General features: G+C 48.7%; 1 protein-coding gene across 6 annotated transcripts in view; it reads left to right on the plus strand.

The window, feature by feature from the left end:
* Positions 1 to 20,060, plus strand: part of Cracr2a (calcium release activated channel regulator 2A) — a 94,269-nt gene that overhangs the window by 21,003 nt on the left and 53,206 nt on the right. For 5 of the 6 annotated variants that reach the window (XM_031383527.1, XM_031383526.1, XM_031383529.1 and 2 more), the window contains exons 2-5: positions 7,214 to 7,465; positions 10,679 to 10,790; positions 12,022 to 12,205; positions 14,857 to 15,003. In XM_031383527.1, coding sequence (XP_031239387.1) covers positions 7,247 to 7,465; positions 10,679 to 10,790; positions 12,022 to 12,205; positions 14,857 to 15,003 — 662 coding nt within the window. In that variant the 5' untranslated portion in view covers positions 7,214 to 7,246. Of the gene's footprint in view, positions 1 to 3,410; positions 3,416 to 7,213; positions 7,466 to 10,678; positions 10,791 to 12,021; positions 12,206 to 14,856; positions 15,004 to 20,060 lie in introns of those variants that run through there. The other variant, XM_031383528.1, reaches the window with a different exon arrangement.

The raw sequence follows: 20,060 nt of genomic DNA on the forward strand, positions 1-20,060 counted from the left end.
AGGGAGGGAGGGTGGGAGGGAGGGAGGGATATCACAAGACTGCAGAAGGAGCCACAGACCACAGAGGGCACAGCACTCTTTTATAGTGGTCTACTCTGGGGAAACGGACCCACTCACACTAGATCTGATCCATTCTGAGGGATGCGTATTAACCACATCACCAGGCCTGCCTCTTCCACCATCTTTCAGTAGTGTTTGAGCATGTGAACCTTGGGGGAAGAAACCACATCCAAACTGTAGGGGTGCTCTTGGGTTTGAGTTTACATCTAGGCATAAAACTAGAAATTGCAAGGCCGGGGAGATTCTCATTGGTTAAGAGCATTGTCTCCTCTTGCAGCGGACCAGAGCACAGTTCCCAGCACCCACAACTAGCAGCCCATAACTCCCTGTAGCTCTCCCTTCAAGGCTTCAGGTGCTCTATTCTGGCCTCTGTGGGCACCTGCACTCAGGTACGCACACACATGCACGCGCACATGTACACGCACACGTACACAAAATAAGCGCCTACTCTGCTGTGCTTATTACATAGCAGGTATTAATGGTCAACACAAGTGTAAAATCTCATAGCCCCATTTTACAGAGAGAGAGAGAGACAGACAGACCGGGATTTTAAAAGAGGACATAGGTTTAAATCCATAGTCTGCCACTAACACGATTACTTAAGCTTCTGGAAGCAGGATTTTGAGGCGCTGCTTGGAACCTGATACTGACAGGGCAACTCAAATTAAATGAAAGCCTCTCTAATGGTATTATTTGCCCATTTGGATGATCTCCATGACAGCCGACTTTTCTTAAACATTTGATAATACCTTCTGATCCAAGTTAGGTAAATGAGAGTCACCTGACAGCTGGTGTTAATCACTGTGTACTACACAGTGGAAGAAGAACCAGCTCCTTCCTGCAAGTTGTCCTCTTGCTACATGTGCCATGGCACATACCTGCTCTCCTCTAGCTCAGAGATAGGTAGGTAGGTAGATAGATAGATAGATAGATAGATAGATAGATAGATAGATAGATAGATGACACATATCTGCTCTCCTCTAGCTCAGAGATAGGTAGGTAGGTAGATAGATAGATAGATAGATAGATAGATAGATAGATAGATAGATAGATAGAAATAGGTAAATGATCCAAGGCAGAGTTAAATTGTGTGGAGACTTATTGGTGTGGAGCTTCATTTTGGGGTAGTGCCTTGAGGGGTCTCATCACACATACACATGGCTTTCATCACATCTTCTACCTCCTTCTTTGTGTCTCATTCTCTTGCTACAGTAAAAGCTCACCAAGGAAACAGTGCTTCTAAACTCTTTTCTTCATCTCCCATGGCGCCAGCCTGGTGTCATGATGTTTGTGTGGCCCAAGAGAGAGTCTCGATCACTTCCTTTCAGAAACAGTTGGGACATCACAATACAAGAGAGAACAGACTTTGGGAACACAGACCCAGGCCTGAAGGCAAAGGCCTGAATAACGATCGCTGAAGGATAGAGGCTTGGGAAGGAAGATTTGGAGCTGAGAGACTCTGGAAGCATGAGTTCCAGAGAAAATATGCAAAATGTACCTGAGTGTTGAGGCAGGAGAGTTGTCCTGGCATGGAACTGCAGGAGCCCAGCTTGAGAGGGATACTTTCATGTGGGTACTTTGGAGAGGGAATGAGCCCAGGAGAGCTCAGGAAGAGGGAAGGGAGCAGGTTGGAGAAAGGAAGTAAGAACTGGACCAGAATTCCAGTCTTTGGTCTTGCCAAGTGTTTGGGAGTGTAACTCACAATTCTCCTTTACCCTCATGGCGACAAGGGGACTGGCCCTCACACACAGGCCAGTCACTGGCTGAAAGCTATTTAGAAGTGTTGGGGAAACTTGAGGCACTCTTCTCTCTGCCTCTGTGGGCAAAGTACCTCCAGTAGCCTGAATCAGGTTTATAAGAAGCACAGACAGGTTCAGGCCATGAGAGCACCCAGGAGCCCAGCAATGGTGCACAAATGTTTCAGAGCACCTGAGTGGAGCATTAATCCATTATTATTGGTCTGGGACCTTAACCTTCATCAGCTGCACCACACTGATGTAAATCCCTGCAAAGCCATGATCATATGCATGGTCCTCGACTAGGAACCAGAGAATGTGTGCCTTTTCTTGCTTACATCCCAGCACGTTTGCAAAATCAAAAGGCGGTGTGCGTAGAGCCCTGCTGACAAGATGTTGTGCAAAGATGGCAGCCGAGAACACCTTTCCCAGAGCTGGAGTCTGTATTAGCACTCAGGCTTCTCTGAGCTCCTGTCTTGCAGGCATCAGCGCTGACAGCCTTTGAAAAGAGCTTGTTCACATTAGGAAGAAAGCAGCTGCTCTTCTAATGTTGATAAATTTTGCAGCAGTTTCTTTAATATATACCAGCCACCTTGAAACACATCTAATTAGGCAGCAGATAGCTTACTGGGACTGTGCTTGGCTTTGATGTGCTCATCAGCATCGGTAGAGGAGGAGGTATTGGGAAGCTAATCATAATAGGACTTAGCTCTTATAAAATGCCTTTTATCTTCAAAGTGGTTTACAACCACTAATTATTACAGGAATTAGGGTGAATAGCAGCCATCTTGGTGAGACCTGAAGCCATTAGCAAGGGCCTTTAATGTATCTTATAATAGATCAGGGGAGCGCACAGGGGGATGTTTAAGAACAGCTGTCCGAACCTGGAAGAATTATTTTATAGAGGTAAGACAGCTGTTCCCTGTCTCCCTGGAGGCTAGAACGCGGAAATTGGACCTAATTTGAGGAGAAAGGATGCCGACTGGAGGATTACATAAAGCTACAGTAGCCTGCCAGGGGGAAGATGATCTTTATCAAAGGTGCCTACACACCCCTGACCCTCACAGGGCTTGTCCCTTCCTGGTGGTGGAGGACTGAGGTCACTTCATCATGTTTCATTCAACTGGAGAGTCTGTGTTACTTAAGCAGTCTTGACTTTTATCTCTTTGTGTGTTTGCTGTCTTTCCATCTTTAGATAGGGGATAGAGAACAACCACATGAAGATACGTATCTATCTATCTATCTATCTATCTATCTTTTTTCTATCTCTCTGTCACTTATACACAAATATATATATATATACAGATATATATATACATATGTGTATATATACATATATAAACATATATACATACACACATACACACGCGCACACACATACACACACACACATACACATATGTATCTTCATGTTGGGGAGGTTAGGAAGTGCAGCCTTGCTGGAGGAGGTCTGTCACGTTGAGACTGACAAGCCTTTCCCATTTCTGTTTTTCTCTCTCTCCTTTGTGCTTGCTTGCGGTTTAAGATCTGAGCTCTCAGCTTTTTGCTCCAGGTGCCATGGCCACCTCTTTTTGCTACCATGCCTCCCCACCAGGATGGATTCCTATGCCTCTGAAATTGTAAGTGAAAATAAACTTCCCGCTCTGTAAGTGGCCTTGGTCATGGCATTTCATCCTAGCAACAGAACGGTTATTAACAGATACAGTATTACATATACTTACATATGTGTGTATAGATATACATGTATGTGTTTCATAGGCCTGCCTTTTGGAAATACAGTTGAGAAGGAGGAAGCCAGTTTGGTAGTAGTGATACCAGCCATCTCTGGTCAGGTAATAGCCTAGAGAAGTGGAGGAAGATGTTGATGAAGGAGGTCAGCTTGTCGTGTCCCCAGAACAAAGGCAAACCCAGGTGTAGCAAATCTCTTCTCTCTCTTTGATGGTAGTTTTGCTTCCCAGCTCTGCCTGCCCCATCTCCCGCATTTTACAGATGGGAAGAGGGACTCATGAAGATGTCATCTAACTCAGCGTCACACAGCTAGGCAGTGATGGAGGCAGGACCTGGGGCAGCTTGGCTCTCCCCCCTCTGCTGGGTCACCTCCGCTCTCCCCCCTCTGCTGGGTCACCTCCCAGATGCTCAAGTGTGATGGCCACTTCACACTTCATTCTCTCCCCAGCAGAAAAGCAGGGTGTGTGTGTGTGTGTGTGTGTGTGTGTGTGTGTGTGTGTCTGTGTGTCTGTGTGTGTGTGTGTGTGTGTGTGTGTGTGTGTGTGTGTGTGTGTGTGTCTGTGTGTCTGTGTGTGTGTGTGTGTGTGTGTCTGTGTGTGTGTGTGTCTGTGTGTGTGTGTGTGTGTGTGGTGGGCCATTTGGCAGGAGCTGCCTGCCTTCAGCCCTGCACATGGGATTCTCTTCTCACTGAAACCTGGATCCTTCATGAGATTTGAACAGCTCTTGGGGATACTCTGGGCTTTGATCTCCTAGCTGCTTGCTACAGAAGGGCTTCGAGGGGAATCAGTGTGACTCAGGGACTGCCTTCAAGTTGGCAGCAGGTATGGTGTTGAGAGAAATACAGGCTGGAGCCAGATTAGGGGAGACATTCACTTTAACCCCTCAGGAGGGATTTAGGTTTGATCTACAAACTTTCTGATTGCACACTTAAGCTGCTAGAATTACTCTGGGTAACTGGGAAATCTCCCTAGAAATGTTTAAGGACTGGATCACTTCCATCTGCATGGGAAGTGTTTACAGGCAATTATTCTGGAGGAGAATGGTATAGAAGCCCAGCTGCAGACAGGCACTAAGTGTGTTCAGCTCAGGGAATTAATTCAGTGATGGGGTGTGCTTAGCATGGGCAAGGCCCTGGGTTTGGTTTCCAGTCAGGAAGAAAGAAAGAAGGGGGGGAGGAAGGAAGACTGGAAGAGAGGGTGGAACTTAGCCTATCTTTTTGTTTTTTGTAACTGTATTGTCTCTTGGTCTGATAAAAATATCTTTGAATTTAAAAAATGTATTAGTTTCATGTAGGCATGTGCGTGTACCCATGCCACTGTGTGAGTGTGGAGGGCAGATTTGTGTAGTCAGTGCTCCCCTGCCCCCTTTACCTGGGCCCTGGGAATTGACCTTCAGATTCACAAGGCACCCGCATTTACCCACTGAGCTACCTCACCAACTCCTCCAATGGACAGTCATGAGGACAGGAACCCTGACTATCCCTAAGGTTAAGGCTTCCTTGGGCTCCATCCATGTGGGAGACAGCTGAGCTCAGGAGAGGGTTCCTCTTTGCTTCTGTTATTGAGTTCCCCCATTGCCCTGGGAAAATCCACACAAGCTGTGCAAAGACTTCAGATCAGTGTAGGGGCTTCAGGGGAAGGGAGTGAAGGCTGGATGCCAGTAGATACGTGGCCTTCTGTGGGAGCTCTGCCCCACTTCTTTCTTTGTGCTTAGGGCAGTGGTTCTCTCCCGTAGGTCACAATTCCTTTGGGGTCATATAGCAGCTATCCTGCATACTAGATTTTCGTTACAGTTCATAACAGTAGCAAAATTAAAGTTACGAAGTAACAAGAAAATCATTTTATGGCTGAGGGTTGCTACAATGTGAGGAGCTGTATTGAAGGATCACAGCATTAGGAAGGTGGAAGAACACTGGCTTAGGGGCTGCACAGTCTGGAAGTTTCCACAGGGAAATTGCTTAATTTTCAGCCCCCATTTTTTTCCTCTTTGACAGAGTTGAATGTCAAAGGAAGACTAAGGGTTTTCAGTTAAATACAGTAGACTAGGGAAGGGCATGGCTAGTGGTCCACAGCACCAGCTGCTCTGTCAGAGGACCCATGTTTGGTCCCAAGCGATCCATTGCAACCATCTGTAACTCCAGTTCCAGGGGATCCAGTGCCCTCTTCTGGCCTCTATGGGCATTGCACACATGTAGTATACAGACATACATGCAGACAAGGCAACTATACACATAAGATTATATATACACATATGCAGACAGTAGACTAGGCTGTATTATTTAGGCCTGAGGAGACAGAGGCTGTGGTCCCAACACAACAATAATTCCTCATCTTCTTCCCCCTCCTTCTTCTCAATACACTCATTGAGTTATTGATGTACAATAAGCTGCATGCCTTTGAAGTCTGTACCTTGATAAGTTTTGACATTGTTGTGTGCATATACATACATACGTGTGTGTGTGTGTGTGTGTATGTGTATCATGAATGGAATCAGTGTTCTCCATCCAACTAAACATGGGGAATATTGAAGAATATGTGTGCTGAATAAGTGTGAACTTTTGTCATCATTTTTCCCTAGACGATACAGTGTAAGGACTGTTTGCATAACACACTGTAACAGGCATTATAAGCCATGTCTAGATGGCATATGATAGGATACAGGTGTGGTGATAACATCTGTGGTCCCAGCACATGGGAGACTGAGGCAGGAAAATTATGACTATGAGGTCAACTTGGGCTACACTGTGAGGCCATGAATCTACATAAGTAAAATGTGTGTGGTTCTCTCTCTCTTCCCCCCCCCTATATATATGTATACACATACACACATATATGTATATGTATATATGTGTGTGTGTGTATGTATAAAATACAAGCCCATTTTATATAAGAAACTTGAGCTTTCCTGGATTTTTGAGCACAGTGAGGAATCTGGGGCAATAGTTCAGGGATACTGAGAGACTACTGAATTAGTAGAGAAATCTGTGAGTCTGCCATGGATTCAGATGTCACTCTCATGAAATGAAGACAGTGATCATATTCGCCTCTCCCCTAAATTTCCCCTTGCCTCTTTCTCATCCCTCTACACCCTACAACATCTTCCTATTATGGCCGTCTCCGTTTTCCACAAATGTGATCAAATGCAATAATAAAGTTGGACAACTATAAACAAATTCATGTAAGTGGAAGCGTGTGCCATGTGTTCTCCCTCAGTTTCTCATGTTTGTGTGATTATTTTGAAATGTAACCGTGTTTGTTACTCAGGATTCAGTTCATCCCCTATCGCGTAGAGTAGCTTCTATTGTAGTTAAATACTACAATTTGTGTGTTCATCATGTTGTGTGGTTATATAAGTTCAGAGTCTGTAGGGCATCCGTTGCCTGCCTCCTTGTGTGTCCATCCATCTCCTTCAGTGTTGTGGTTTTTTTTTTAAGGCCCACCTCCTTCCAATGTCCATGTGTTTCTTCTTCCCTTTTCTCTTGAGTCTCTCTCATTTGATGGGCTGGCTGATCTATCAGCTTTCACTGCAGATCACACAGATCCTGAGCGCTGATAACCAGGCGTTGGTTGCTAAGAGATATCAGGACATGCCAGCTGACCAGTTCTGCACCTTGATTTTCTCCCCTCCTGCTTTGTTTCTGTCTCATTCCACCCTCATCACTCCCTCTGTTTCCCATCTCCCCTGTTCAGGTTCTGAAAATAACAAAGAAATCCACAGGTCTCATGGCCACCCCCAGTGGAAGAGAAGACTCCAGCTCCCAGACACCAGGTCCTGGGAAGCAGGGAAGTGGAGCCTGGGTGGAGCTGCTGGACCACCCAGAGAGGCTAGAGGCAGAGGTGCCAGACCATGTGGAAGAGAGTGTCATGTGGAAGAAAGCACAGGAGTTCTTCCAGACCTGTGACTCCGAGGGCAAGGGCTTCATTGCCAGGACAGACATGCAGGTGAGAGGGGGTCCCCACCTGTTGCTGCACATGGGCTACCTGGCAGGAGTAACCTCTTTCCAGAAAAGAGGTCCCCATCTTTGCTCTGGAGGGGTTGTCAGTATGTACTGTGTAGGGAGCCTGGTGTCTGCCTGTTCATTCCATGCTCAGCCCTTCCCTGCTGTTGGGCTCTTTGCCTTCCCTGGCTCTGTGACTCCATAAGACGAGGACCTGGTGACAGTAACATGATGGACTAGGTATAACACAGGTGGCTGGGGCTCAGTTGCTAGAGTGCCTGTCTAGCTAGCACTCAGGAGGCCCCAGCTTTGATCTCTAGCACCATGCAAACATAACTGCATGGGGTGTGATGGCACATACCTGCCAACCGAACTACCTAGGAGGTTGAGGTGGGAGAACTGTTGGTTCAGAGCCAGTAGGTAACTCAGTGAAATCTTGTCTCAGAAATAGAATTAAAAGGGTTCTGGGGATGTAGCTCAGTATTAGAACATTTGCCTAGTATCTCTAAGCCCATGGGTTCAAATACTTCAAAATTGCAAAAGTACAAAACTCCAAAAAAAAGTCACTTGTGAAATGATTTTTAAACTTTATGTAATTTCTTGTGTGTTTCTGTGACTCTTCCTCTGATCTTTTCCCAGCCCCTTTAAAATGTAAAAACCCACTCTTACTTCACTGACCGTACAAAACTAGGCAGTGACCAGGATCAGCTAGGAGCGGCATGCACTGAATACTCCTACCTTGCTCCCTCATCCTCTCAAGTACTCCTGAGAATGAAATGGTTCATTCCCAGAGCTTGATAAGGCCTGATTTATACCAAGCAATCTACTAAAGCCAAGCACATGACAGCATACCATGGGACAGAGACAGGTGTGGCCTCAACTCTCCAAAGGATGCTCAGAATAGCTGATCCAAAGCACAGGCAAACAAACAAACAAACAAACAACAAACAAAAAAAACAAAAAACAAAAAACAAAAAACAAAACCCAAAAAACAAGAAACCCCAGGTGTGATCCGACAGCCAAGGGTACCCACAGGTTGTGTGCACGTCTGGCCTTGAGGCTGACTCTGCTCCAACTTCTTTTCCAATGTGAGCACCACTCAGGCATGTGTGAAACTGTGCAACCCTGTGCTTCAGGAAGGTGGCTGAGCCTGAGTTTAAACGATCTTCCCTGGGTTTACACTATCAACAAACTCGGTATCACGCCTGTGTGTTCTCTGTGTTTGGGTGTAGAGGGTGGAAGGCAGCTTGAGGGTCCTGCCGAACTTGGTGTTTCCTTCCCCATCTTTCCAGCTGAAGTATAAAGGAAGCCATCACTTTCCTGCCAGATCCAGCCCGCTGCCGCTGACTAGGGAGGGAGGAAATCTAATCCCAAAGAAAGCATTGGCATCCGGTTGTTGGGAGCTAGGGAAATTTCATCCCACCTCCAGGGGGGATGTCTTTCATTTCTAATGGAGCAGCGGATATGCACCCTGCTTGCAAAATCAACGCTCTCCTACCCTGAATTCTCCCCCTGTGTTTCTTGCCACAGCTGGTTTATGGACTGTTGAGGCCCGCTACACAGCTGAGCTGCTAGAGAGTCTTTGCACACATTTCCCTCTCCTTCCTTTCTTGAAAAGCCCATTCATATTTAATCCAGTTCTTCCAAATGGCTTTCCCATCAGCCTCTCTTCCCACTTGGTAATGTGTCCTAAACGCCGACATTAATGCGCAGCCGAATGAGGCTTTATGGCTCATCAGCTAAAGGACCGTGAGCCCAGTGCTCCGTGCAGGTGTGTCACGGGCAGGCTGTCACACCTGCGGACTCTGAGCGGCTGTCCACATACACGTGTGCCCACTTTCCTTCCTACAAAGTCCTGTGCATGCCGTGCATGTGCCGAGGCTGTCAGTCACTTGCACAGGAGTAGCTTGTGCTGCTGCTGGCCCTTGGGTTCCCGAGGAAGGAGGCGAGCCAGCTGAGAGGTAACAAGTCTCTTGGGGATCCTCGCTTGGAGATGGATTGTTAGGTACAGGAGGACTCTTGCGTTGGCCTGGGGCCATTTCACGCCAGACAGACAGACGCCAGAGGGAAGTGTCAACAGCTCAGCTACCTCATCCCTCATGCTGTCAGGAGGTGGTGCTTTAAACCCCCAAGGCCCTCCCCGGTGACCTACCTCCACCAGCTAGACCCCCACAACCTCCTAAAACAGCACCATCAGCTGGGGGAACCAAGGGTTCAATCCTCATGAGCTTGTGGGGGGACATTTCACGTTCAAATCAGAGCAACTGGGGCAGTTGTGCGACACTGGGGCCGGGGAGTCACTTGCAGTAAGGAGTATCCTCAGAGCTAAAGAACAAAACATGTCTATAACTACTTATGAGAGTAGTCCTGGGGCCCTGGAACAGGAGGTCTCCAGTAAGGAAGACCCACACATTGGGGAGGCAACACAGCTCAGGAAAGAGGGTGCACAAAGGACCAGGAAGCAGTGCCACTGACCTGGCCTATCATGGTGGCTCTGTGAACCTGTCCCTCCCTGTCTCTGTCCATTCCTACTACTTTTTAATTAGGGGGATGGGGGTAGGGTGGTCACCAGGGGTCAAACCTGGGTCCTTGTGCAGGCTACACAAGTTCTTTACCACTCAACTACATCCTCAGCCCTGTTTTTACTTTTTATTTTGAAACAGTCTCAGCAAGTTACCCAGGCTGGCCTTGAACTTGGGATCCTCCTGCCTCAACCTCCCTGGTGGCTAGGATTCCAGGCCTGTATCACCAGGCCCTACCCACCCTCCTGCTTTGAGGGAGTGGCTTCCAGATGCAGGGTTTTTGTGCGTGAACCCTCTCGTGTAGCTTCAGAACATTACATCCTCTAAGGCATTTACCTAGAGCCGAGTCAGTCCTGGATAGCACTGGCCCTTGACAGCGCTAAGCTCTGACTTTGAAGTCAGAGCTAAGTTTGACCTTTTTGGGTATATGACCTTGAGGCTAGCAATTTACCTTTAAACTTCAATTTTAAAATAGGAATAGTATGTACCACAGAAGGGTATTATGAGAATTAAATGCTAATAGGTACACACATGCATATGAATTTTTTTTATAAATCACATAGAAAATTGTTGGATACCTTAGTTGGTGCCCAACAGAGGATCTCTGCACTAATATGGTGGATGCAGGCCTGAGCCAAGCTTTAGGCCCCCATGACCATCAACATGTGGACAGATGTAGTCTGGATTGCTTTCAGAGGCTGCATAAGGAGTTGCCCCTAAGTCTGGAAGACCTGGAAGATGTGTTTGACGCGCTGGATGCTGATGGCAATGGCTTTCTGACCCCAGAAGAGTTCACCACTGGATTTAGTAAGTACTGGTGGTTGCTGGGGTCCCAGGGCTGGGAGCCTCCCTGCCGCTGTGTCATGTGCGCTCCTCTTCCCTTCAACCCGTTTGGACTGTCTCCAAAGCTTTTCTGCTTTCTCTTTGTGGGCACAGAGCCCAGGGTTGTGGGGGGGAGTAGGTTAGTAGGCTATTTTTATGTGCCCACCTTGACTGTTTGTACCATGGCATCCCCTGTGCCCATGGGCTGTCCCTGCTAAGGCTCCCACATGGGAGTTCAGGCAGGTTTGGCATCAGCAGGAAGCGGTGTCAGGACTTTCAGCCCCTTTCCTGCTTTGAGAGACAAAGTAAGAAAGCAAAAATGTGTGCTAACTGGAGAGCCCAGCCTAAGTCCAGCTGAGGTTTTTGAGTTTAGGGTCTTTTTGCATTTAGAGGCAGCAGCTGTCAGAGAAACTTCTAGATTTGAATAAGCAGTGTCATTCTTAAGATCACAAGCAGGAAAGAGGACCAAGGTCTGGGCACGTGGTAACGACTACAGATCCTACCCTCAGAAAAGGTGAACCAGTAAGCTAAATTCCCCATCTATCTGCTGCCTGCATAGGCTGGTATGATTTCCTTAAACATAACAGATGCCTTCCCTGACCCTTTCCTGGAACTTACTATTGATTTGAGGGGATACGACAGATTACGGCCTTGCCAGCCAGTGTGAATATAGAGAAAGTGGCCTGTATGTGTGAGGTGGTGTTGTTAGTGGGGATGCCAAGCCAGGCTGCTGGCAAGTGTTGGAGGGAACAACCTTACTGCTTATTACAGAAACAGAAAAGACATGCTCCTCCTCCTCCTTGTCCTCCTCGTCCTCGTCCTCGTCCTCGTCCTCCTCCTCCTCCTCCTCCTCCTCCTTCTCCTTCTTTTTGGTTGTAGTAATGGAGATTGAACCCAGGGCCTTGCTTGTGCTAGGCAAATGCTCTACCACTGAGTTCCATCCTCCAAAGACACATGTCCTACACCTATTTCAGAGATCCACTACAGAGCCAGCTTACTTCCCAGCCACTGCCTCCAGGCTCTGACCTCTCTATCAGAATGCAAATGGAAGATCAAAAACACAAACTTCAGACTTGGTGTCCACCGATCTTGCTATAGAGGTAGCCCCTTTTGCTTCTCTAGGGCAGACCTCCGAATGAATCCCGGAGACAGCAGAAGCCAAGTCCTCCCTGGGCTGAGGGTGTCTGATTTATGTCCTTGCTCTCTACTCTCCTAGGTCACTTCTTCTTCAGTCAAAATAGCCAAAGAGAGGACGAAGCTGGCCAGCAGGTGGCCCAGCTCCAAGAGGAGAAAGTGTATCAGTCTAGAGGGGAGAAGGATGTGGGAGACCTGGACCAAGATGAGGAAGCACAGTTTCAGATGCTGATGGAGAGGCTCGGAGCCCAGAAAGTTCTGGAAGAGTAAGTCACACTGAGCACCTTACTTGCCTCCTCACTGTCTCCCATGCTCTCCACTGTCCTCACGTCCTGCTGTTCATCCTCATCATCTCCAACCTTGGATCCACTCACCCTGGAAAGGATGCCCCTCATCTGAGGTGGCTTGGGTGTATGTTCATGAAAGATGGCGTCTTAGGGTTTCTGTTGCCATGAAGAGACATCAAAACCATGGAAACTCACATAAAGAAAAATATTTAATTGGGGTGTCTTACAGTTCCGAGGTTTAGTCTGTAATTGTCATCGCGGGAAACACAGTGGCATGCAGGCAGACATGATGCCGGAGAAGGAGCTGAGAGCTCTACATCTTGATCTACAGGAAGAGAACTGGCTTGACCTTCTGGGACCTAAAAGCCCACTTCCTGATCATGTTCCTCCTCTGACAAAGCCACACCTACTCCAAGGCCATACCTCCTAATAGTACCTAATAGTATCACTCTCTGTGAGCCTATAGGGGCCATTTTTTTCCAAACTACCACAAGTGGGAATGGTTTAATGACTGGAAGGTGACTCTGCAAGATCAGCAGAAAAGAACCTTGATTACAACCCAGGTGAAAACATCTGGCAAAAGAGTTTGTGAGGCAGGAAGGAGCCAGGCCCCGGAGACGGTCAACTGGTGGAGAAGGTTAGTGGGTAGGGAGTGAAACTTGCCACCAGCAGAATAGCAGGAATGGTGGCTGTGAATAGGCCCAAGATGGTGCTCAGGACAGAGAGGGAAGAGACAGAGGCAGTCACTGGGGAAACTCATTAGTCACACTTGTGACTCAGCTTCACCAAGGACAGGAGTCCAGAGCCAGGTACCACTGCCAGGAACTCCATGAAGCCTCCTGCTGCGAGAAGAGAAGGGAGAGGGCACTGCCAAGAGCAAGCCACTGCCAGAAATAGCAGGGACTGTTGGGTACCTCTTGAAGGGGTCTCAGGTCAGTGCTCACTGGATGTCACGGTGAGGGACCTGTCAAATGCCTCTGTAGAACTAAGATTAAAATAGTATGTCTGGAAGATGGTTTCTAGAATGGTGTATGAAGGCCAACACAGAAGATGGCAGTGTTCCCATCCTCAGTCGGGTGACCTCACCCTGCAGCCTGAGGTCATGACAGAACCACAGACCAACGCAGCAGGTTGGAATGGCTTCCAAGCTGTCTACTGCTCAACAGAGGGGTGTGGGTTTCTCTAGAAGCAGAGAAATGGACTTGTTTACCTCCTTGGGCCTCTGTAACCTACAATGCTTGGTGGTTACACAAGGGGTAGCTTCCAGAAGTGAGCATCCAGACCCACAGCTTTTCTTGGAGGTCTGGTGGAATGATTTTGCCAATTAGCAAGCTCTGATATTTCATCAAGAGTTGAAAGACTTGACCTGTCTCCATTACTTTGACATTGCGGTGGCCTGATAAAAACAGCAAAAGGGGAGAAAGACTGATTTTGCCTGAGGGTTTTCAGGTCATCATGGCCAAGAAGGCATGGATGGAGAACTGATGAATAGATGAGCGGATGGGTAATTGATTGGATGGCCTCAATGAATAGGTAGATGTTTGAATGGGCTAGAAGCAAGAAAGGATGGAAAGGAAGGACAAAAGGGAAGGAGAGGGGGGAGGAGAGGGGGAAAGAGGGGTGAAGAAGTGAGTGGATTCAGCCAGCAGTGGTTGCTTCTGTTGGATGCAGAGAGTCACGTCTATGCCATGAGACACTATCTGTGAGGAATGACCTGACACAACATCACTTCTGAGCAAAGCTTCCAAAGTACAGTGTTTACAATGGAGAGAAGAATTTTCTCCTTTATCGGGGGAGTCCCTGGCCCTGCCCTCTGATCCTGTTGGCTCTAGGATTTAGTGGGGGATGAGTTGGATTTGTCTTTCACGAACTTCAGTCATGGCTGTAGACTTTCAAGTGTGGCTCTCCACATTCTCCTCTTGGTGGCAAGGGTCATCCTGGCCTGTCTCTCTGCTGCTCCTGTAGGTGTGGGCTCACCCCCACATGCCCATTTCTGGGGGATTCTCATGACCTGTCACTCTGTACCTGTATACTCTGAGTCTGGCTTGCCACTGTCTGCGTCTTCATGTCCTTCAGACTCGCTCTTTCCCTTCCTTTCCCCTGCCAGTCCTCCAGGCCCCAGCAGGGTGCTGCTGCATATGTGCCTACCTTCCCAGCAGCGACAATCATATCCTACCATCCATAAAATAGCATGTCTAGCTCTCAACGGGGAGGATATCCTTCTCGGGGTGACCGTCTCTCTTCAGCGTCTCTGTGTTGGAAGTGCCTAAGTGCCTCCAACCTCCTCGCAGTACTGCGATGCTTGGCAAGTGCGTTGCCATGCATGCTTGATACAGCAAGTCCAATATGAGCATCACAGAGGAAAGAAGCAGCAGCATAAGAGACCAGCACAGGAGTCAGGCTGCTGGGCCCACACTCTGACATTGCACCAGGGAATGGTCCTGGCATGCTGAGTCTGCCTCCTAGGTCCTAGTGGGGATGGAGGGAGGCAGTATGCAGAGACCACTCTGTCCCATAAACTCCAGCAATCTAAGGTGATGAGGAGGAGGTTCCCAGCTGTCTTCCCTCCCCCATCTGGAGCCCCCATGTTTTCCCCAGGAGCCCTGCTAATGTTTCTCCTTCCCTCACAGTGAAAGTGATGTCAGGCAGCTGTGGCTGCAGCTGAAGAAGGACGAGCCTCACCTGCTGTCCAACTTCGAAGACCTCCTCACCACAATCTTTGCTCAGCTCCAAGAAGCCCACGAGCAGAAGAATGAACTGGAATGTGCACTCAGAAAGTAGGTGCCCGTCTCCGCCCGTGTGGGCTGTGTACGCTCTCCTGTCTTTTCTGTAGGCTCACTATAGTATGCTTCTTTGTCACTATGTCCCAAAGGGGATCAGAGCGCTATGGCTGGAATGGTAGATCTGCTTTTCAGTCCCAGATCACCCTTGTTAAGCATCCTCTGGTTTGCTAGAAGCTATTCCAAATATTTTATATACATTAGTTCATTTGATGGGGACTCTCAAATATTACCCACACTTACAGATGAGAAATAAGGTTTGGAAAGTAACATGCCCAAGGATACACGACTTGTAAGTGTCAGAGACGGGATTCAGAGGTAGCTAACCCAGATCCCTGGACAGGAGGGAAGAACAGTCTGCCTGCCTGTACGCAGTAAAGCCCTGGCATTATGGGCTTCTCCCAGATCCCAGCATCCCTTGCTTTGTGGAGGTGGCATATCTGTAAGGGCCATCCTCCCCATTTTAGCCTTGCCTCTCAGTAGCCTCTTTGCCACCACGGTGTGTCAAAAGACAGGGCCAAGATCCCCAAGGAACTGCTGTCAATCTGAACCAATATCAATACAGGCAAATAGATCAGATCAGAAGCAGCCCATGGAGGTGGAGCGCCCCCCCCCCAGAAAACCAGCGTAGGCTACCCTGGCTCCTCCTGGTCATCTAACACGCATCTACACCGTGAGCTGGTATTTGGGGATGTGGGCCTATAGTGTAATGTAGGGTGGCCAGTCACCCTAAGGGGAGGCTGAAACCCAAGGCAGAGCAGGCAAGACCTGAAATGTACCTTCATAAAACACTTCATGTCCCCCCACACCTCTGTGTGCCCTTGTTCAGGCCCAGACTGGCTCGCATTCTCTGTGACTCCCCAGTGACCTGTCTCTATTTCTGGGCAGTTCTGCAGAGTACCTGCCCAGTGACATGCTACAGGTCCATGGGTCCCTCATTGCGTGTGTGCCGCTGCGTAGATTCACCTTTTTTATCTTGTGCCTTCCCAAGCTAACTCTCAAAATAACTGCCACGGGAAAAGCTGGGTATGGGGGAAAGCATTAGAATTCTGCCTGCTTCACTGAGTGTCAGTCATGCAGAAGGATAGATACCCAGTGGCCAGAAGATTGTTAATAGCATTTTAGGGCAGCCCACAAGGCCTGAAGGAAGGAAGGGATGGGAAGGAAACTTGGAATCAGACAGAAAGCAGCTTGGATCTTGGTTCTGCCACTTGTTAACTAGCTGTGCAACATACACCAAGTTGCTGAACGTCTCTGAACCTCAGTTTCCATACATGTAAGGGATGTGGCACAGCATCCATTTAACAGAGCCGATGTGCCAGTGGGATCACACTTGTATCTAAATATCATGAATGTCAAAAGATAACTGTTGGTTGCTCTATCTTGGTCAGTTTGGGAATTTGTCTGGCTAAAGGAGAAGGTCAAGTGTTTTCTAGATGTGGCATCGTGAGTCTGCATCTTGACGCCGTGCCACGAGCACTGTGTGTAAACCTCAGAAGTTGGGGCTGAGAATCGGGACATCTGGGTGAGTCCTGCAGGGCTTGGCGACTGGCTTGCTCTCTTACCTTGCTTGAGTCTCTCTCTTAACCTCTTAGAACCTCTGTTTTCACAACTGGAAATGAGGAATAAGGATGTTTCCCCTCCTGTCCCCAGCACCCATGGCTTGGTTGAGTGGAGCCACAACAAAGACTGTCAGCCCCTCCCACACAGGAAGGCAGTCTTTCTGTTCCCTAAGGAGAATTGCTACCTGAATGGAGAGGCCATTGGCCTGCCTGGCTTGTTCTCACAGACACAAGCTTCTGTTAGCCCCACTCCTGCAAAGAAAGGCCATCCCTGCCACACTGCGGAGCTTCTTAGCCTCAAATTCATCTGAGAGTGGCTGCAGGAAGTACTCAGACCCTAATTTAGTAATTATGTTTAACATTCTTGAGAGTCCAGGACACCCTTGGCCGCACGTTCAAAGCCATCCCCTCCCTTCTTGGCCCTCCTCTGTGCATAGTCCTGCTAGCTGGGACCCATCATGGCCAGCTCCTGTGGGGTGGTGCTGTGTGCTCTCTGCCAGTCTCCTCCAGGGGGACTGACCTTCTGGATGCAGAACACCCACCCGGGAAAGAGAAAGAACTAGAGTTCTCACTCTCTGGCCACGTACAAGCTGTGTGACTAAAAGCTACTCGCTTTACCTCTCCGCATGAACTTTTTGTTAACAACATGTGTGACTAGGAAGAGTTTTTCAAACCCTTTGTGAGTGAGTGTGACCTACCAGAAAGAAGAAATGCATTTTCGTTGCAGTCTGTACACACTTATTTATACACGCAGCTGAGGGCTAAGTTTTATAAGCCAGCTCATGCTTATGTTTCATGGGACAATGAGATTTTTCTATTAGAGGCTTATAAAAGTCTCATTTATTCTATTAAAAAATGTGGTCATGCCTTGTCCGTGGGCCAGATGGTCTGTGAGGTACCGTGTGCTCCATAACCTTGGCAGCTCAGAAAGCAAGGGAGAAACCTGAAATGGGCTGTTGTAGCTCTTCAATGGTCCCTTTGCAAATAACACAGAAGGTAAAGGCTCCAAGTGCCTGAGGCAGGGGAGGATGCGTCCAAGCTGCAGGGGAGGAAGTCAGCTCAGAGAGAAGGGCTTTAGGAGAGCATCCTGGGAATGGTGGGTCCTGCTGAGCTGCCAGAAAGTCTGCAGGTGTGACATCTCAATTACATCTAAAATGATCGCCTGTCACAGAGGCTGGAAGTGACAGAAATAAGTCAAGGCTGCTGTGTGACCACTGTGTGTTACCACTGGGTACCATCTAATTAGGACTTCCTCTGCGCCAGGCTCTCAGTTAGTCGCCATCTCTGAGGAGTGGCTGTGTGGTCACTCTGACTAGGCAGAGTCAGAAGAAATCTGCCCAGTGCTGACCAGGAAGCCCTGACTGGAGATCTGGGCAGGGTGGCCACAGGGTTTCTGCTGCCTTTCTTTGCAGGCTACACAGCTTGCTTCTTCCTCCCATGGGACCCAGAGAAAATAGAGTTGACTTCCAAGGGAGTGTGGGTGTGGTCTTCCTTTGGTTGGTTGAGGCACCCACTCCCTGTTCTCAGCTCCCCGGCTGGACTGGAAACCTTGGGCTGCAGCTTTGCTGCTGTAAGTGGAAAAAGCCCTGGCCACCTCATGTCCGATCCCAGGTTGTGGGAGGGAGAGGATGCCCCTGAAAGAGGAGATGGTTGGGAAAGCATTGACATCTTGACATCACAGAGCAATCCCAGCGTGTGCTGGGGGTGTCAGAAAGAGCTGGGGCCTGCCTCCCCTTGTTGCCATGGATATAGTTGAAATAGGAGGAGACACGTCTGAGAACATCGATCTCTTTCTACTGTTTTTGCATGCCCATTGGGAAGTAGCCTCAGTCCCACAAGGCCTGGCAAAAAACAAAGCCAAATGCAAGAGCCTGGGCTAGAGCCCAGGACTTCTGCCCAGTGTTCAGTGAAAACCACACGTCCTCTGGGCCTCGCCTCTCTCTGAGGATGTGGGTGTTGCACAGGACCTCGCCTGCTGGTCTCCTGCATTCCAGAAATTCATTTAGTTTTGGTGCTCCCTCTCTCTCTCTTTCCCTTCTTCCTTTCCTCTCTCTCCCTCTCTCTCTCTCTCCCTCCCTCCCCCCTCTCTCTCTGACCCTTTACCATGCATATGTACACCTCCTGGAACGCATGTGAGTTATGCATGTCAGCCTAAGGGGCATCTCAGTTACCTGCCAAGAAGCAGGTGACTTAAGGGAGGAAGGACTGGTTTTGGCTCATGGTCAGAGGATCTACAGTCCATCGTTGGGAAAGAATGGCTGAGGAGGGCTGTCTCTGAGGAAGCATGATGGCTTATTCACATCTCGTTAGATCAGGAAACACCCACCCACCCACCCACACATGCATATGCACTCATGCATATGTACACACAACACACAAGCAGGCACTCACATGCATGGGATGGAGGGACAGAGGGGTGGGGGCGAGCGAGAGCGCCAAAGCTAAAACAAGTGAGGTGATAACCCAAGACTCACCTTTCCAGCATTTCCACTGAGGCCTCGCTTCCTACAGTGCTGACAGCTGGGAATAGAGGTTTCAAACCGGTAAGCCTATGGAGACATTTCATACCCACACCATAGCGGGAGCTATAGATTGTTAGACATGTGTGTGAAAGACCTTCCAGCTGCCAGAATTAGGAAGACTTTGCTGTGGAAAGGGTACTCAGCCCTCATCTTTTTCTGGAGACAAAAAGAAGCTAGCAGTGTCTGAGCGGCATGCGCATCGCTTAGATTCAAAAGGATCTTGTGAATCATAAGGGTGCCAGGATCCCACCTGGGGGGCTTCGGTTCACTAGACTGTGGGTGAGAGTTTGTTTTGTTTTTTCCAATTGGGGTGAAAATATGTCACGTTTTGCCTGGAGAGGGCCTGAAGCTGCAGGCTGAAGATGAGAGCCCAGGAAGGCTGACCAGCCAGCCTGGCTCAGGCTCCATTACCTCAGTCCCATGGCCTGGAGATACTGGCCTGGCTTCCTGGTTTGTGTCTATGGAAGACCACACTTGTCTTTGATGGACCCCGGGTCTGCCTCAGTTGCTCATCTGCTCAGGCTCACCTTTCCCATTTAAAGCCACAGGTAGTGTCTAGGTATCCCTGGACCTTCAATAAAAGCCCCACGCCGAAGCCAGTATCCAAGCCCTTCCTGCCCAGAAAGGGGACGTGACAGGGACAGCTTATTACACAGTAGGACAGGCATCCTGCTGGAGCATCCATCAGTCATCCTCTGATCACCATATTCCCTGGCATGGAGCTCTAGAAACAGGGAAACTTAAGCAGGGGAGGGAAGCCAGCGTGTCCTTGGCCTTGACTCCAAACAGAATAACAAAGTGTTTTGTACATGGCAGGTGTCCCTTGCATGCTGCAGGTGCTCTCTGCCTTCTGGAGGGCCTCAGCTTGTGACTGTCAAATGATGGCTTGTGTTGGAATCAGCAGAGAACATACAGAGAGTCACAAGTCCTAAACCCCTAAACCGGGGGTGGGGGCTGGAGGTGGGGGGCG

This window comes from Mastomys coucha, unplaced genomic scaffold, assembly GCF_008632895.1.
Source record: "Mastomys coucha isolate ucsf_1 unplaced genomic scaffold, UCSF_Mcou_1 pScaffold20, whole genome shotgun sequence".
Lineage (NCBI taxonomy): Eukaryota > Metazoa > Chordata > Mammalia > Rodentia > Muridae > Mastomys > Mastomys coucha.